This window comes from Rhea americana, unplaced genomic scaffold (assembly GCF_003343005.1).
Source record: "Rhea americana isolate MKP2758 unplaced genomic scaffold, rheAme1 scaffold_5, whole genome shotgun sequence".
NCBI classification, from domain to species: Eukaryota; Metazoa; Chordata; class Aves; order Rheiformes; family Rheidae; genus Rhea; species Rhea americana.
The window spans coordinates 11611661-11631249 of NW_028186645.1; the positions used below are offsets into that span (position 1 = coordinate 11611661).

The following is a 19589-nucleotide window of genomic DNA, read 5'->3' on the forward strand; positions in this document are numbered from 1 at the left end:
AACATACACATCACTGCAGTGGAGGCCCACAGAGGCTAGACTGGCACTGGTACTACTGAAATATTCATAAAGAGTCTGAAAAGACAAAGGAGGGTGGAAGCAACCAAGCTTGCTTCTGATAAAAAATAATTTAGGGCARTGAAAGCTAAAGCTAACCGTGAAAAGAAGCAGAAGGATCCCCCAATGCTAAGTGACTGAGCAGCAACATAGTAGACATGATTGAATATAAAGATGAATATAAAGAAGTGTGCTTAGGAAAATCAATCTTAACTGTACCTGGATGACATTGGGTTTAATTTACCTAGTACTCTGGAAAGATCTTCGAGTCATCTCTGCAAATGTCAGCTCAGTGCTGTTCAGTAATGTCAAAAGTAAATAGAATGCTAAGAATTTTGGGGAAATAAATACAAAAAAAAAATTCATAAATCCAATATAGCTACCTCTTAAATACTATATACACTTCATCTCGTCTTAACAACATGTAAATAAAGTAGAAGAGTGCAGAGTAGTACAGCAATAATGACTAGAAGTATCAAGTAGTTTCTATATGAAGTAATAARGAATACATAAGGACTTTAGTGTTAGGAAAAGCTAAGACTGGAAAGAGTAGAAGACTATAGAAGTCRTGTATAATGTAAAGAAGGTGATTAGGAATGATTATTCACTCTTTCTTGCAAGATGAAGTATGAGGCACCTCAAAATGTGAGGCAGAACAATGAAAAGAAGGTATAAGCTTTTCACAAAATGCAGAATTAAATCATGAAACTTGGTGCCATAATTYATTGTGCAGTCCAAATAACAAGGTAACAAGAAGCACAGTATCCCTTTTTGTTTTGATTTTATTCACAACTGTGTCACATTCCCTTAGCAACTGACTGAATCAGAAGAAACTCCTTAGGGGTTGGGGCTTGTGTGTTGTGAATGCTGGGCAGAGAGGAGCCTATCTAGGGCCTTGTGTGTGCAGAGGTGGGAGCTGCAGCTCATGAAGAGCTGTGAGGAGCAGGGAGAAGCCAGCCTCGACCTCAGAAGTGACAGATGCAGTCCCCCAGAGAGAAGAGAGAAATCTGCAAAGTCTGTGGCAAGTCAAAGTGCTATTGAATGTGACAACATTCAATGTCATGAAATCAGAAAGTAAAGATCTGCCCTGARCAAAGAGCTTTGAAGAATTAGTTGTAAGTCTAGGTAACTTCTGTTCTATCTTATCTAATCCTTTTGAGTATATRTGTGTGTGTGTGTGTGTATGTGCATGTGAGTATGTACTTAAGCAGTAAGGTATTGCAGTATTTATTGTAACAAAATGTGCTTCTTAAATTTGGGAGCTTGGAGAGAAGATCTAGGCACAACCACCTCGAAGTTCTTGTGACTCAGGATTAACAATAGATAGTTGGTCCCATCAATAAGCCACAGTAAGCATGGTGGCTCAGAAGTTTAGAAGTTTCCCACATCCCCAGTTTGGGAAGTCTCTAAACTACTGGTCTGCTACTAAAATTACTGGCACCTTGTCTGCCACAGTCAATCTATCATGTCTATCACATCTTGTCATGTTTTTGCATCTCCAGTATTGCAGCTGCAGAACCTTCCTGTGAGCTTGATGCTAGCTTATTGCCTGAAGAGGAAAACTTCTCAGTTACCCTAAACCTGCATTTTATTAGCAGAACTTGCCAGCTGGCCAAAGGAAAGTAGGGTTGCCAGGGATTGTCTACCTTATACATCCAGCCTTTGGGGTTATCTGTTTGGATTCTCTTTTAGTGCTTCAAACAACTCAGCTGTTGTCTTTAAACTAGAAAACATGGAATTGAAAATGTTTTAAATAATATTTTTCAATCTTCATAGCAATTCGAATCCAAGCAGTCAGAGTTTGCCAGATGACAATATCTGTTTTCATTAATACAGAAGATAAATTTTGTTGAATGATTTTTTCATTCTGTGTCATTGTAAGATCAGTCTTGATTTTGGCCTGCTCAGAAAAATGGAAAGTGCTACAATTATGTCAGCATCATTAAYACTTAATATATTGGTATAAGGAGGATGATATTAAAACACAATGTTTACATAGCACAGAAGTGTGGTCTCCTATCACTACTGGGCTTTAGCTGGCTCACTTAAAGAAACGTGAGAGAATGTGCAAGAAGTCTGAGAGACTTGTCAGAGGAGCTGTCTCAAACTGAAGTGACTATAAAAAAGATTGGGCAGGAAACTGATGAATGATAACAAGTCACCAGGACTGGATGATTTTCATGCAGAAGTTCTGCAGGAACTCAAGGAGAAAATAGTTGAATTAGTAACAGTGGTATGTAACCTCCAGCTTAGCACTGCTGTAGAGTCCCAGCACAGGAAGGTAGCAAATGAGCCACTGATGCTTAAAAAGTTGGGGAGAACAGTGGAATCACAGGCCTGATTCCACTGAAAAATTGRTCTTAGAAATTTGAGTGTTGTGAATAAAGACTACCTGATTCTCAGAGCCTCTTGGGATTTCCATAAGGCCTCTGACAATGCCTTGCCAAAGGCTGGGATGGAAACACGCAGCCATGCTCCTTATGGGAGAGGAGGAACATCAAATGTTCAGAATTATGGTAAAGTGCAGACAAAATTCACCTCCAGCTCAAACCTGGACCAGAGTTTATCGTTTAAGTAGTTGTAATATAGAGCTAGCTCAGATACTAAAAGTGGTCTTTCTGTAGTAGCCTAGAGGTCTACATTGTGGAGCATAGTATTAACCAAAGTGTGTTCAACCAGTTTTAAGATTGTGTTTTGTTAGCTGTTTTGTTTTCCTCTCACATTTTCCTATAAGTCTTATATGATATTTCTAGGCTTTTGCTTRCCTTATTTAAAACTTGCACATCAGATTGAATATTGTAGAGATACTGGAGAGCATCAGATGAACATGGGAATAAAATATGGCTTATGATTTAACAGACATTGTGTTTTCTGAACCAACTATGTATACAACACAAGAGCTAAATAGGAATTTAGTTGTTCAGTTGTGATTTTTTTTTCTGAATTATTATTTTCTCATCTAATTCTTGATGTTTTTATGAAGTCAGAAATTCAGACCTAGATATAAAAGATAATAGCTTTTATCAATAACCTTTTTCACAGCCAGAAACATACAATTGTAGTGTGAAATCAAGTAACAATGAGAATTTAAAAAACAGATGATAGTGAAAATGAGATTGAATACATAGCAGTAAATTTGGGAGTTTTTAGCTAATCACACTCAGATTTCTGAGTATTTAAAGTATGAAATATATAATAGAGGAGCTTATATTACAGATATTACTTATACTATGGAAGTTATTTCAATCTACAGAAAGTTTCTTTACAGATTGTGAATATACATTGTTTGATTAGCAGAATGCAGTGTCCTGTTGCTTAAAGACTTGCTCATGCCCAATGGCGGAAGCAGAAGGAACCTCCTGAGGCAGGACTGTTTCTTGGGTTGGGAAGCGAATCTTTAGAGGGCACTTCTGCTTTTTGAGGGTAAAGGCCCACCTGTATCGTGAGTGTCATCTTAGCTGAAGTTTTGAATTTGGACCGTATGTTTTGCAGAAGCTTATTGGATAATAAACTTGATTATACTTTTTGTACTCTGCTGAACTTGTGTTTTACGCAGCAGTTCTTGTTGATACCTTTAGTAAATTTAGTAAATTGAATCTCTGAATCCTAYGCAAGATTTCATTATTAGATGATCAACCGTCATTATACTGCTAAATTATTCTTCCAAATGGAAGAATCCACATTTACATCTACATATATCTGAAGATAGAGAAGTGTCAGAGGGCTCAGAATATTGGCATGTGTTCTCTTTTCTGCAGGGAAAAAATTCTTTTCTGTTCTTGCAAGCTGCAACTTTTTGAAAAAATGTACCCAACTTTTTAATATCTGCTTAAATATATGCGTCTAACTAGCTGGCCTAAGAACATGCCTAAATTCACATAACAAGTATAACCRAGAATATTGTTTTGTAGTTAAATCTTTTCTGTTGCTTTTCTTTAAAGTCAGAACAGAAGGAAACTACCCTTTCAGAGCTGATCCAAGGTCTGCCCTAATCTGACCTTTTTCCTAATCTGGAAAAAACAATACATGATAGAACTGTGTGGCTGACATTCCACCAACCATTCCATCATGTTTCACTTCAGGAATACGTATAGGGGACTCCAGAGGGGATGAGCAGCATGGTAGCTCATAAATATTTTTCTTTTTTTGCATACTAGTTGCATTCTGGACAATGCCTTTCATTGCCCCAGCAAAAGGAATAATACCTATCTTCTGTCAMTGTTTTTCCACAGAGTAATTTTTATCCAGACTGTTGTTAATGGAGCTTTCTTCCTGTGGAAGATCCAGTGTCCAAAACTCCCATGCTACATAACAATAGATGTCAAAACCMAAAATTAACAAATTATTTACTAAACAAGCCAAGTAATTTCCATTTTCAGAGAGGCACAAGGAAAGGCCACAGCTGTCAGGCTTGCAAGCACATTTCTGTCTTCTGTGGGAGATGTTACTGGCCTGTGATAAGACACAATGATAAATAACAGCATTCCCTCCAATTCACATTCATTATGACTTAACCTTCTTAAGACAGTGCATCTCAGAATGTATTCCTATTATTTTTTCATATTTAAATGGTTCTAGTCCCCCAAGATCAACTAGGATCAACTGAATTGTTCTTGAAAGACACCTTGTTTTGTAACAAACTCTTCATACATTACATATCTGGAATAATTCCTGATTATCCATGAATCCCTGAAATAGCTAATGCTATTAAAACTACATCAAAAWTAAATTAAAAATTAATAATGTATTGCACCCTTCCTAAGATTTTAGCTTTATAGTATTTGCAAGTCAAAAGATCATGAAGTGAAACAGTCTGACTTTTTAAACCACTACTTATTTACTGCTGTATTTACTATGGTTTTTTATACCTTCTGCTTTTGAGAAGCAATATTTGTCTGTAATGTCACTGTAGTACCRTATCCCTCTTTAACTGTAAATATTACTATGGTTATTGTCAACCATGCAGGCCTCACTTCCATCCCTGGAAAGGTGATGGAACAGCTCATTCTGGATGTCATCTCCAGACATATGGAGGAAAAGAAGGTGGTAAGGAGTAGCTAGAATGGATTCATCAAGCGGAAATCATGCTTAACCAATCTGATAGCCTTCTGTGATGGAATGACTGGCTGGGGAGATGAGGGGAGAGCAGTGGACRTTGTGTACCTTGACTTCAGCAAGGCTTTGGACACTGTCTCCCATAACATCCTCCTARGTAGGCTCAGGAAGTGTGAGTTAGGTGAGTGGACAGGGAAGTGGACTGAGAACTGGCTGAAAGGCAGAGCTCAGAGGGTTGTCATCAGTGGTGCAGAGTCTGGTTGGAGGCCTGTGGCTAGTGGCATCCCCCAGGGGTCAGTACTGGGTCCCATCCTGTTCAACTTCTTCATCAATGACCTGGATGAAGGGACAGAGTGCCTCCTCAGCAAGTTTGCTGAGGATATCAAGCTGAGAGGAGTGGCTGACACACCTGAGGGCCGTGATGTCATTCAGAGAGACCTGGACAGGCTGGAGAGCTGGGTAGAGAGGAACCTTGTGAGGTTCAACAAGGRCAAGTGCAGRGTCCTGCAYCTAGGGAGAAAATAACCTCTTGCACCAGTACAAGCTGGGGGCTGACCTTCTGGAGAGCAGCTCTGCAGAGGAGGAMCTGGCRGTGCTAGTGTATGACAATTTGACYAGCCAGCAATGTGCCCCTGTGGCCAAGRAAGCCAATGGTATCCTGGGGTACGTTGGGAAGAGTGTTRCCAGCAGGTCAAGGGAGGTGATCCTGTCCTTCTACTCAGCCCTGGTGAGGCCTCATCTTGAGTTCTGTGTCCAGTTCTGGGCTCCCCAGKRSAAGAGAGACATGGAGCTACTGGAGAGAGTCCAGCGTAAAGCTACGAAGGTGATCAGAGGGCTGGAGCATCTGCCCTATGAGGAAAGGCTGCAAGAACTGGGCCTGTTCAGCCTGGAGAAGAGAAGACTGAGGGGGGATCTTATCAATGTSTATAAGTACCTGAAGGGAGGGTGTCAAGGGGATGGGGACAAACTCTTTKCAGTTGTYCCATRTGAMAGGACAAGAGGCAATGGGCAGAAAYTGAACCACAGGAAGTTCYRCCTGAACRTGAGGGKGAATTTCTTCACTGTGARAGTGACAGAGCACTGGAACAGGTTGCYCAAAGAGGTTGTTGGAGTCTCCTTCTCTGGAGATATTCAAGGCCYGYCTGGATGCAACCCTGTCCAGCATGCTCTAGGTGACTCTGTGGAGCAGGGAGGTTGGACTAGATTATCTCCAGAGGTCCCTTCCAGCCTCACTGATTCTATGATTCTGTATCATTCTACTGGGAGATGGATAACTGGCTGTTTAGCCTGCAAATGTAAAACGCATCCTGAGATCAGGAGGATCAATGCCAGCTGGACTAACAAAATAATTCAAGGCATCTGAGAAATCTAGCTGAAAACACAGAGTGAGAAAGAAGGGAGAAGGAAGTATCTCATTATTTGTACATCTCTCTAGCATAATAAATAGGCTGGTGCACTAATTGCCCCCATTAACTGCARTAGTCAACATCTCTGCTGCTACAATCTTATCTCCTTTAGACTTTAGATCCCGAGTCTTCTGTCTTTTGCCATCCCTAGGAAGGAGTTTTTCATCCATTATGTCACCTGTAGCCCCAAAGGGAAGATGTGCCCAAGCCCTGTGAGACTCCAAACATAACAGAACAGTGCAACACTGGTTTGATGCTGTGTATTTATTGTGACAAAGTAATATACTAATGGAAACATAGTATCCAGATAAAGTTATGTCAACTGAAAAATGTGTATCCAGAGAAAGTTATGTCACTGAAAAATGTGTTTCTTGCCAGGTCCAAAATGAGAGAGAGCTTTTGTGGTGGCACGTGTAGTATTGGGAAAAAAAAAAAAAAAAAAAAAAAAGGCTTATCAGACAAATACAAATGAAAAAATTGCTTACACAGCACAAACACTGCCTCAATCACAGCTGTGCCCTTCAGCACAGSGGTGAGCAGCCTGAGCTCTCCCAGCAGGCAGAAGCAGTGGAAATGAAGGTGATCCAGCCAGAAAGGAGGAAGAGTAGTGATGGGTCTTCCTGGGGGACAGCCACAAGGGCACCCTGAGCAGGAGGTTTAACAGCCCCTTCATGATTTTTTTAAAGGTTTCTCTCCTGATCTATTGCCTCCTGCTCCCAGAACACTCTTTTCTGCTCTGCCTAGATGGCCAATTCTTCTCCTAGTGATAGCTGGGGCCTGGATTGTGTTTTACTTGGCCAGATTATGTAACTTAAGACACTGTCAGGAAACACTACCTTYTTACTGCTGTCTCAGGATCTGGCTGCAAAAGAAAGGTTAGTCCTTGATGGTATCTGGGGAGACACACTACTATGTGCTGTTGCCTGTTTGTCTTGTACACACCTGCACCTCGAGGACTTCATAGCTTCAGATGAAGAGGTCAGGGCTGGATTTGTCCCTTTGCAGGCTACCTGGAGAGAAGCACTGGATAGGCCGGCCCACTGGCTGGCAGTCAGAACTGGCAAACCTGGGTGAGAATTGTGTTGCAGGGTAGTCCCTACTGACTTGTGTAGTTCTGTAGSAGCTTTTTGCAAAAGGAAAGGGATTGAATAAGGTGAGTGATGGGGCAAAAAGCTGGCTTTTGTGTGCTTGTGAGGATGACCGTGGGACTGGTGCTTTCTGACTCTTTTTCTGAGCTATGCTAAAGGGGGGTAGCTGGTGATGCATTAGATGYACTTTAAGAACCAGACAAAATGTCACCCCTGTGTCCTAGGAGTGTTTTGGCATGATCTATTGTTGGAATGACTCTGATTATTCCGGGTTGCTCCACCAATGTCCAATTACTTAATATACCTGCTTTGGAAGTATGACTGCATGCATAGTCTGTGTTTACCTCTCGCCTCAGACCGGTGAAAGAAAAACTTGATACTTACCAGAGCTGGTCTCTGACCCTGTTCGCAAGGGCTCTGGTAATAACTTCAGTGCAGCTTGTAGTAGAGTGGTGTGGCCCTGGAAAATGGGTCTCCAGACAAATTTTCGCCCAAGGCAAGGTAACAGAGATGGTTTAAGGATGAAGTCCCTACACAGGCCTCATAATKCATCTAACTTCAGATGCAGGAGGGCAGAGAGAACCAGAGATTTGATGATGACTTTGGCATTGAAAGTCTGCTGCTGTTTTGCTTAGCAGAAGCATTGGTCTTAGTATAAATTGGTTATGGCCAAGGCAACTTCCAGTCTCTTGTGGGCTGCTATGTAGCTGGTAGCCAGCCTGATTTTCTGGAGATGGCTGGATTCTGGCAGAAAAATCTTGTCTTCTGCTAGGACTCCTTCTGTGAATGACACACCATTATTCTGGTGTAAAAATGCTGTTCTCTTGAAGAGCAGGAAATAAAACTCTTATGCAGAGTGAGCAGTGAGGGAAATGCACCATCTTGTTTTGCAGCAGTATGTCTGGAAGAAGAAATCTTGCTTTTCAGTACCTCAGTCTACACACTACATTACATAACAGATGGACCCACTTCAGAATACTTGCTTCTTAARGTTATTTGTGTCATTTTGCATTTATAAAAAGGAGGAATATCAAAACYTGCCATTCCTAGTTATGTGGCAGAGTTCCTTGTAGGACAATAAAGTTGGACTGGAAGCCCAGAAGTAACTTTATTCTGTCTAAAATTTCTTTTTAAATCTCTATTTCCATTTCATTTGCATGTGTGCTACTATAGTCCTTTGTATTGCAGTTGTGCTGTGGTTGCACAGTTGTGTGATGAATTGTGGTACAGAGAGACACTTTCAGGAGTAAAGTTGAGAGGAACAAAATTTTTAATGTAAAATACAAACATTTCTTAACTCATTTCCCTATATCACAGTTTTTGTTGCTGGCATCATTTTCTGCAAACATGCCATTCCCACCCTTGCTGCTCTACTGTTGATAATGTCCTRAAAGAAAGTACAACCTAAATGAGTATCATTTTTATAGCTTTCTCTTCATTTTCTCTTACTYACAGGAGAGTTGGTCCGCTGTGCACTCCCAGAAATGCATCTTCGTTGATAACTTTCAAGTATTTGTTCTTGTGCAGATAGCTACAGAAACAAACAGACAAAAAAACAAAACACATCATTATTTGGCAATAGTTATCCATATGTTAAGGGAAAAGATTTTCAGCTTACTTGCCTAAATAAATTTGCAAAAGTAATATATATAGGGCCAGCCTATTCCAACAACATACTGAAATGTATTTTATTTTCTGTGTATCCAATAAGCAACTGTTGGGGAATAGAGAAAAAAAGAAGATTTGTGATTTTGAAAATGAGTCAAATTCTTTCTCAACAAAAAAATCAAAATAAATTATCAAAATAAATTCTCTCTGCTGCAAAATCTCTTTTTCTCTGTTATAGTCTGCATGCATGCTGTATCTTCAGTAAAAATGTGTGAGGATGAAATGAAATAGACTGTGTTGTTTTCAWCAGAATGAGATATGGGGAGTTACTTGACACTTACAGAAACATAGAATGAATCAATATGAAACTAATTTCCTCTTTGGGTTTGATAATATAATTTTAATTGCTTTAAAGTCTCCCCAGGCAAGTGGAGACTCCTATATAAAAGTCAACAATTAAGAATGAAGTTTCTTTGTAAGATAAGGGGGGGAGAGAGAAGGAAGTGGATAGTAATACCACRAAACTAATGTCCATAAAAATAACACTTTACAATACTAGGAAAACCATTAACAATTTTCCCTAGCCAACATCTTCCTGAAACACATATTATTGTAAAATTCTCCTATTCTTATACAAGATCAAAATAATCAAAAAAAWCAAATGTTTTAATTACCATCATTCAGGAAACTGAATATAAAAAATAATGTGGATTCAAGAAKGAGAGAATTTACAGACTCAGAGTTTAAGGTGCATGATTAAAGTCAGGCAATCCAATGCTTACTGACCACTCAAAAGATTAATATAACTAAAGTGGAACAATCAATTTTAAATGCAATTCTGTGGTTTTAGATTGCATTTAAAAGAGATTGATCTAGAATAAATCTTGATTTTTAGTTGGATTCCTAGCYGGAGAGAGACTAGATGTTTCTGTCTTTTCTATCTGACTTTTTTTTTCTCAATAGCCTAAGATACAATTTATCCAGTTTGTGAAAAGACTTGGGAGAAATAATTGGTTTCAATAATTCCACAGTGACAAGTGGACAAGAGAAAGAATAAATTTCAAAAGCCCACAGGAGCAKTAAACAAACAGGCATCCTACTTTTTCTGCCAGAGCATCAGTCACATTGTACTTAGGGTACTGAGCACTTTTTATGACATTCCATAGAGAAAAGGATACACAGAATACGCTGAAATGGAAAAATATGCATYATCTTTATGCATATGGTACCAGCTTGTGTGTGTTACTTGCACATAGTTGATATAGAGTTAAATTTAAAATATGGTTTTATAACAATGGTCCATGTAGAAAGCATTTCACAAAACTCAATAGGCATGTTAATTTACTTGAAGAGGTGAGCTATGCTTATTGTGCCAGTTAGAGGCAAAGCTACATGTCCAAATCTTYCTAAATTCTAGTCTTGTAATAAAAACACTATTCGAGATGGTGATTGTGGAGATAATTCAATCAATTGAGGAAAGTGCAGCAGGTCACCGTTTTGTCTCTGTGCTGGAAGAATCTTTTGAATTCAGATAGGTGAACTGGAGCTTAGCTATAAAATGTCTAAGAATGTCAGAACAATTGTATTTTGGTATGAAAAAAACATGAAAAGATTCTAATTCTATCCTAGCTGAAGTAAATAACAAGTTTTCCATTAAGTCATTGTAAACAAGCTTATATTGATCAGCATAGTGAGAAATAAGAAAAAACAAACATGTAGCTGGGTTATATAAYGTGGTCTCAGGGAGCAATGCCAGGATGTTTCTGGCATGTTATTCACTGGACATTACCCATGTCTAAAGCTCTGCATCTCACAGAGAAAAATAGCTTACTTTATCACCTTATTTTTTGTTATTCGAAATAAGCTTTGATTCCTTAAAAATATATGGCATATTAATACCACCTTACATTTGTGTTTTCTGARAATAACTCAGACTTAAACATTCTATCAATGACAACCTCAAACAGGTCTGTTTTGAGATATTGCTTCAGTTTGCTATTTTCCTCAAAATTTTCTGTCTGCAAGTCTAATATAAAAATCAAAAACAGAGCAAGAGCTAAGAATGAATCAAAGATTTCAACATCTACATCACAGTTTTGTAGGACAATTAAACCTGCTTGATCTAATAAACCAGTCTATTCTAATCCCCAGAMAATATTATACAACCAGATAATTGCTTGTTCAGTTTTGAAATATTTTCTTCTGACATTTGAACACCATTGTAAGTGAGAAACCTGGAATATTGTTGTTCCAGAGAATATGTTATATTCTCATATGTGATAAATATTTTCAAACTTTCAAACAGAAACAGTCATCTAGAGACTTWTGAGAAATTCATAACTGTGTGTCAGGAAGGAGGGGCTACACTTTTAGCTGCCAGTTTTAACCAGATGAGTCAGGTGATTTCCTGATGCTAATTGTTTTCAGTTATTAAACCTCTTTGTTTTGATAGATGCCTCTTTTAACTGGAAAGTATTTTCTTTGGTAAATACTCATTTGACAAAGAAAGTTTATGTATATCCAGCATAGTTCCATCTGAAAGTGGCTTTGATCCTGCTTTAATTGATAGTTAAATGGTATAGAGTGCCGTTTAAATACAACGTAGGAAAGAAAACAAAAACAATGGTAACTTAATGTCTAACAAAATGTTAGGAGTCTGAAAAATCACATGGGTTAAGCGGACTATTTATCTTAAGTGGAATATGCTAGAATAATAGTCCTTTTGGAAAGCTGATCGAAGGCAGGCAATCAGAGAGGACCCCAAACTAATACTGGGGTGCAAAATGTACAGGAAATACAGAATAGGACATGCTGAAGGTATCATAGAGCTATAAGCAAAATCATGAAATCAGATCAATAAGCTAACCTTGTCAATGAATAGTATGGACTATTCATTGAGTCTATGGACTCAAGTTCCAGGGATAAGTAAGACAAATGTTCAATTCCAGTAGAAGAGAGRAGAGGAGAGGAGAGGAGAGGAGAGGAGAGGAGAGGAGAGGAGAGGAGAGGAGAGGAGAGGAGAGGAGAGGAGAGGAGAGGAGAGGAGAGGAGAGGAGCATAGTAGAACAGAAAAAGTATAGGAAACAGGTAACAAGAATGGATAAAAAAAAAAAACAATCCACGGTTTAGTTTCATGCAAGAGAAAAATAAGTATGGTAGGGCTCTTCAGCCTGGAAAAGGGACAACTGAAAGAGCATATGATAGAGGTTTGCAAAATCTCAAGCAATCTAGTGCCAGGTAAGGATCGGTTTGTTCATTGCCTCTTCCAGTCCAAGGGTGAGGGGACACTCAATGAAGCTAGCAGRGGAGAGGTTCAGAGTGAACACAAATAAATGGTTCTTCACACAACTTGTATTTAAGCTGTGGAAGCTCCAATAACCTTGTTTATCTTTCTAATACTTTTTTCTGAGTTAATATTGATAGTAAAGAAAARAACTAAATCAGCCAGAATAAACTGCAAAACTCTCCTGCCCAAGCCCTCTACTCTCACATTCTTGTTTTTCGAACAAGATTATGACTAACYCAGCCATGCACCTTTGTGCCTGGAGATCTTCTCTGATGTCCCTCTTTTCTACTTCCAAGAATTCGGTTTGGAATGTAAGTAGTTTTCCTTTATATTTTTTCCAAAACTGAGTACATCCAGAGACTATGTAAAAGATTCCACTTTTCTTCTGTACGCCAAGGTTGTTCATGCCACCCCCCTTACTAYAGCTGGACACATCTTTTTCAGGATATTTTTTTGGTTGGATTATTTCACTGCTAAAATTTATTGCAGTCCCACAACCAATTTTATCAGCACAGAGTGTAATGATCTTTGGCATGAGATAAGTATGAACAGTCAGGTAAGCGAAGAATGGAGTTCTTTCAACATTTTCTTCCAAAGGATTCTTTACAGAGGAACTCTTTTGGACATCTAAGTAGGTTACAAACCAAGTAAAGTTACTGAGGTTCCTAGTAAGAATACTTCATTGGCTAAGTATGTTTTAATTGATAGTATCTGTTTTCTTCCATCTTCTGATTTTAAAATAAGCCAGTGAAGCTTAACAAATGAGGAAAAAAAAAAAAAGCCACACATTTAAGTATCACCGCTATAAAATTAATTGGGTTCTAGACATGTAACATGTTACTCTATTTATATAACCTTTTGGATCATAAAATGAAGTTAAAGATAAGGAAGAGAGAAGAGAGGCTAAAGAAATGAGCTGGTAAGTGAGCAATACTGAGGATTCATATGCATCTACTACATCATTGTTTATCTTGACTGTGAACTCAGCCAAGCGTTATGAATGATCCCTGTGAGCATATACTGAAGTAAATAAATCCTTTGGGGTTTTGTTTTTGTAATTAGATTTTGAGATTGCACACTTTCCATTTCAGTAATTTAGATAGCTCTCTAAAAGCACATCTCAAATATATTTAGGCATTCACTGGAAATATTCTTTTAAAATCTTCTTTCTTCACCGACTTCCTTGCAGAAATAAACATTGCTACAGGAAAAGCACTTTGCAGAAGTCTGATGGAGTGATGCAGTTCACACTAGATATTAATAATGCATTAGAATGAGGAAGTTACATTTCAGAGGAGCACTATTCAGTTAAAATATCATTCATCCCCTCATTCATGTTCTTTTACTTCTCTATGATTCTATGTTCTGATATTAGAAATCAGACAAAACAAACACATAATAACTGATAGCTCATGAAAGGGATATGAAGGAGAAGAGATAAAGATAATACCCATAAGCTCATCCTAACACAGATATGACATGGGACCCTGTTGCAAGGGTTTCCCCCCTGAGATCACAAAGAACTGTCAAAGGAGTACTGAACCTGAGATTTCAACTTCACTTAGGTCAATGCCAAAACATTAACTCTAAAGGATGTCAACAGATGGAAAAAAAAAATGAAGCTATTTCCTCATTACAGGTGTGGAGAGTGAGGTATCTTAGCTGGATTTTCTGAAACTGAAATAAACTATTTGTACATGGAYGTATCCACATCCTACTATTAAAAATAATTTAGGGGAAGTAATTTAGAGTTAGTGGAATATTTTCAAACTGCATCCTTTTCAGTAAAATAAGCAGGAGGAATTGTTGATGCCCTTTTTTGTTTTAAAAATTCTACTTTTTAAAAACATAAATGTTATTTTTATTAATTTCTTCTCTAGTGGAAATAATAGAGCATAAAGATCTCTAGTAAGTTATCTCATGATAGAGGGACAATAATATGCTTGTTATTGACAAACTGTTGATAGCAACAAATGTGTGTGTTAGTAGGCTCTCATCAGCTCAGCAAAGACAGTTAAGTGCCCATTAAAGTTTTGTRGTATGAAGAACTGTGCTGAAGWTAAGCCTAGCTATACTGGACACAAACAAGTTTATAAACAAGGAATGAAAGAACCTGAATTGAGGAGAAGTTTCAGATTGTGACTCCTGAGGTCAGCCCAGATGATTCTACTGAAAGGGAAAAGCTTGCTTCTTCCTCCCCTTCCCATCCATTGCTCCTGGTTGTGTGAGGTACTYTCTCTTCTACCATACAGCTGTATTAGTTGAGGCATCCTTCCTTGCACCATGTCCTTTTCTGCAGGCTTATTTTTTCTGCTATTTTAGAAATTCTAGTGCAGGATCACTAGTGAGTTGACAATCACTGGAGCTGAAATAAAAAACAGCATCACGAGCTTGTTCTTGGGAGMTGTGGGAAAATGAGAGAAAGAAGCAATATCTCTCCTATCCGGCATYAGTGAACTGCTAGATCAGCTCTCTGCTTCTCTCCATTACACTTTCAGGATATGCTTTAAAGAGAAGGTTGAGCTGTGATGTAGCTCTCATTGCTCTTCTCTTCCAGCTTTGTGGCTTTCCCTCCTCTCTTGAACTAGCTCCATCACTTGAGTGACCCCAYAGTGAGACAGCTGTGCTCAGTAAACCGGGAGAAAAACAGTCCTCTCGTTTCTTTGGTTTTGCCAAGGTGGTGAACTCAGTCAGCTCCTTAGGAGGTCAGACCAGCCCCAGAGCCAGTGCAGCAAGACRTGGGGTAGGGAAAGTGAGACTTAGAGAGCTGAGCTCACTTTTGGAACTGCACCTTTAGACTTTGAGGTAAAATCACTAACATATTTCAGGCCAGATCTTTGCTCCACATTGCCACAAAGCAACTAAAATAAATCCACACTGTTGATATAAGTGCCTTCAGAATACACTGAACTGTCTGCTGCAAATAAATTATATTCTTAGAGGAGTGCCTCCTCAGCAGGTTTGCTGTTGATACCAAGCTGGGAGGAGTGACTGATACACCCGAGGGCTGTGCTGCCATTCAGAGAGACCTAGACAGGCTGGAGAGCTGGACAGAGAGGAACCTCATGAAATTCAACAAAGGCAAGTGGCAAAAGGTCCTGCRCCAAGTGAGGAATAACCCGATGCACTAGGACAGGCTGGGTGCTGACCTGCTGGAAAGCAGCTCTGTGGAGAAGGGCCTGAGAGTCCTGGTGGACAACAAGTTGACCATGAGCCACCAGAGTGTCCTTATGGCCAAGAAGGCCAATGGTCTCCTGGGGTGCATTAGGAAGAGTGTTGCCAGCAGGTCRAGAGAGGTGATCCTACCACTCTACTCAACCCTGGKGAGGCCACATCTCARGTATGTGTCCAGTTCTGGGCTCCCCAGGGCAAGAGAGACATGGAGCTACTGGAGGGAGTCCAGCATAGGGCTACAARGGTGATTAGATGACTGGAGCATCTTTCCTATGAGGAAAGGTTGAGAGAGATGGGCCTGTTTAGCCTGGAGAAGGGAAGACTGAGAAGTGATCTTATCAATGTTCATAAGCAACTAAAAGGATAGTGTAAAGAGTGTAAAGAGGATGGGATCAGACTCTTTTCAGTGGTGCTCAGCAATAGGACAAGAGGCAACAGGCACAAACTGAAACATAGGGAGCTCCATTTGGGAACAACATGGGAAAAAAWTCTTTACTATGTGGATGACTGAGCACTGGAACAGGTTGACCAGAGAGTTTGTGGAGTCTCCCTCTCTGGAGATATTCAGAAGCCACCTGGACACAATCCTAGGCAATGCACTTGAGCAGGGGGGGGTTGGATAAGACGATCTCCAGAAGTTCCTTCCAACCTCAACCATTCTGTGATTCTGTGATTCTGTGATACCTTTATAAAGTAGGAGTAAAACATATACATTGCTTCTAGGGTGTGCTGTAAAACATAGATGCTTGTTGGATGAGAAGATTTTAATAGGGAGCGCAACTACTTAGTGTGGTACAGTAAGGGAGGGTGTAAAGGGGATGAGGCTAACCTCTTTTCAGTTGTCCCATGTGAAAGGACAAGAGGCAAGKGGCACAAACTGAACTACAGGAAGTTCCCCCTGAACATGAGGGGGAATTTCTTCACTGTGAGAGTGACAGAGCACTGGAACAGGTTGCCCAGAGAGGTTGTGGAGTTTCCTTCTCTGGAGATAYTCAAAACCTCCCTGGACACGATCCTGTGCAATRTGCTCTAGGTGACCCTGCTTGAGCAGGGRGGTTGGACTGGATGGTCTCCAGAGRTCCCTTCCAGTCTCAAGCATTCTGTCATTCTGTCGGCATCTAGTACAAATGCTATGTCATCACRAAATSCTTCYTGTCTCATACAGTTCAATGTAACCRAACCAGTGTGAGTGAAATAAGATCTATCCTGATTCTTTAACTAAACTTAAACTTTTTCAAAATTCATGAAGTCTGTYCAACTGTTAAGGGAGGAAGAAAAGGCAGTTTGAAAAGATTAAGAGTGTGTGAAGAGTACTATTGTTATAGAATTCAAATACTTTTTTAAAATAAAGAAACACTGAAAATAATCATACATATCCTAATGCACCTATCTGGTTAATTTAGGAGTTCACAATGAMGAGATCTTTCTCCTGTCAGACTCTCCGTTCAAGCCCTGTCTACAGGAGCTGAATATGCTTTGACAAGGTGGAACCTCTACAATCTTTTGAAATTTCTCCTTTGCATATGATTGATGCAGATCATTTTACATATGGTGTAAAAAGGGCATTCATGCACTACGTAGTGTTTTCCTAGGAACTACTACAAAAGAAGGTAAGGGGAAAGATGTAATGATTGCTTCATGCTTTTTCCATGTCCATCTCTCATTCCCTGTGAAAATGACTGGTTCGTCTCAACTGCTCGCAATACCTTATACAATTCTCCTTTTTTTTAACAGGGAAGAGATTTTGGTAAAAGGGCTGCTAGCATTATCATTATTAGACTCATTAAAATAATCTGCCTTGTAAATGGAGCAGGATTTTGTCTTAGAAATATTAATTATCAARAGAAATTGTATTAACAGATGTAGCTTCAAACCAGAAAGTAAATCAAAATATAACYGGACTTACCTGTCATGATTTTATTTCATGACATAGAAAAGTATATCAAATCAAAGCACACTGCAAATAATATTAAAAAGCCCGTATYGTTATTGTTGAATCAAACTAATATCCTTTCTTTAATCCTTAAAAATAATTAGAATGTATAAATAGTATGTATTTGAGAGCCTCAAACAGGCATAAAGTGCTCATCATGAAGCTCATTTTTTCTGAAAGAGGAGAATGATCTGCTACTTACACAGCATCCAGATTTGTCCCATTAAAAGCATAGCCTTGGATGCTGGTAAAACCATTATTGTACAGTTTGCTGCAAGCAAAAAAAAAAAAAAAAAAAATTAGTTTATATTTTGGGATGCTTCAATAACTAATTACCTAACAACTTATCCATCATTTTTCTTGGCAACAGTACATTTGTGGATAGTTAATTTTAATCTCCTGAAGAGGCAGTAAGGTCAAACAGAAGCCCCATTCCTGAGTGTATCTAAATCAGGAATACCATGTGGCAGATGTGCTGTCTTTTATTTCCTTCTAMAACAAAGATAGAACAAGACTAAAACACTTTCCCATAACTTTCTCAACCTCAGTCTAATCAAGGAAACAAAATCCTATAAAGATGGATTACATACCAAAATAAGTGTGGTTTTAATGTAAGGCCTGGTTGAATTTGTAGAATTCTTTCTTTTTCCTCAGTGCTCACTTCCCTATCTCATTATAGTCATTTTCTCTCCTTTCCCCTCCATCTTTTCCTAAGGTTTGACTGTGTTTGACTTGAATAATAGAACTGCATTTAACGTTTTTTCACCTCAAATCCGTCTCCTCTGCCACTTGCCACCTGTTAGTATGTACCACTTTGGTTGCAAAAAAAGGACTGACACAGCTCTAAGCATGCTGTAGCTTAGTGGAAGTAGAACCCTGCAAATTTTTCTCTTTTATTTTTTCCAATATAACTATTTCCTCTCATTATGATCGTACTATCTTCTGTTATTTTTTCTTTTTTAAAATGCTTGGCACAGACCAGTTTAATGAAAAGCATAAGGCCTGATTCAAATCATTGTCAAAGTAAAGGATTTATGTAATCTATATTACGGTAATGATTGTCCATGATGTTTCTGTTACAAACTACTAGAGAGTAGGACTGTATTTTTTAACATTACCATATGCTTGACAGGCCAAGGCAATGTGATTGCCTTGTGACTTAAACTGAGAGGACTTACAGAGTAAGAGATTCATTACAGAGCCCATGGAAAGCATTTGCAGGCACTGAAGTCATGAAAGGATTATCTGCAATTTCACTGAAAGAGGAAACAAAAAAAAATCACAATCAAACATCTGCATAAGAGAGTAGATTCTCAAGAATAGTTTTATTATTAAATGTTCTCTGCCTATATAATCACTGTAAGTGTAAAGTAATTTATGCAATCTAAGTGCAAAATAATACCTACATCCTAAAGCTATACATGGGAAGGTTAAGAATCAAGCACCTTCTAGCATTTAAGAAGTGAGCTTGTGCTGTAGRTGAGTTTTATATAGTCCTGGTAAAGTGTGTATAACCTGTGTGATTCTAGTGATTAACAGCACACACTGATCCCTTTTCTGATAAGCCAAAGAATCAGGAAGATAAATAATTTTGCAATGTCAACTGAGTTAGCCCAAATTAATTTAAAGCTGAGATCCTGTTCTTTARCTGAGCTTAGGTAAAAGCTCACAAGCTCACAAATAGGTACATTATTCAAGACAGAGACATTTCACTTTATAGAACTACCTCTAGCACAAAGGAAATAGAAAAGTTACTATATATTCTAATGTAATGATTCTTCTCAGCTCTTGCCCAAATCAGCATTTCCAACACTCTCTGCCATTTCTTGAATACTTTTTAATTCCCACTCTGCAGTTTCCTGAAAGACTCTAGTGCGGCAAAAGAAGTAAAGAAAACTGAAGATTTACTACAGCTGAACTGAAGAAAAGAAAGAGAGAGGAAGGAGCAGGTAGGRACTTCATTCTAAGCAGTTTTCACTGGT

The 19589-nt window shown here is 38.8% G+C and overlaps 1 protein-coding gene across 3 annotated transcripts in view; it reads right to left on the reverse strand.

Annotated features, from left to right (window-relative positions):
* Nucleotides 1–19589, reverse strand: part of TSHR (thyroid stimulating hormone receptor) — a 60133-nt gene that overhangs the window by 6011 nt on the left and 34533 nt on the right. For all 3 annotated transcript variants that reach the window (XM_085317660.1, XM_085317659.1, XM_085317658.1), the window contains 3 exons: nucleotides 18786–18863; nucleotides 17810–17878; nucleotides 9060–9137 (listed from right to left, as the gene is read on the reverse strand). In XM_085317660.1, the coding sequence (XP_085173786.1) occupies nucleotides 9060–9137; nucleotides 17810–17878; nucleotides 18786–18863 (225 nt within the window). The remainder of the gene's footprint in view (nucleotides 1–9059; nucleotides 9138–17809; nucleotides 17879–18785; nucleotides 18864–19589) is intronic.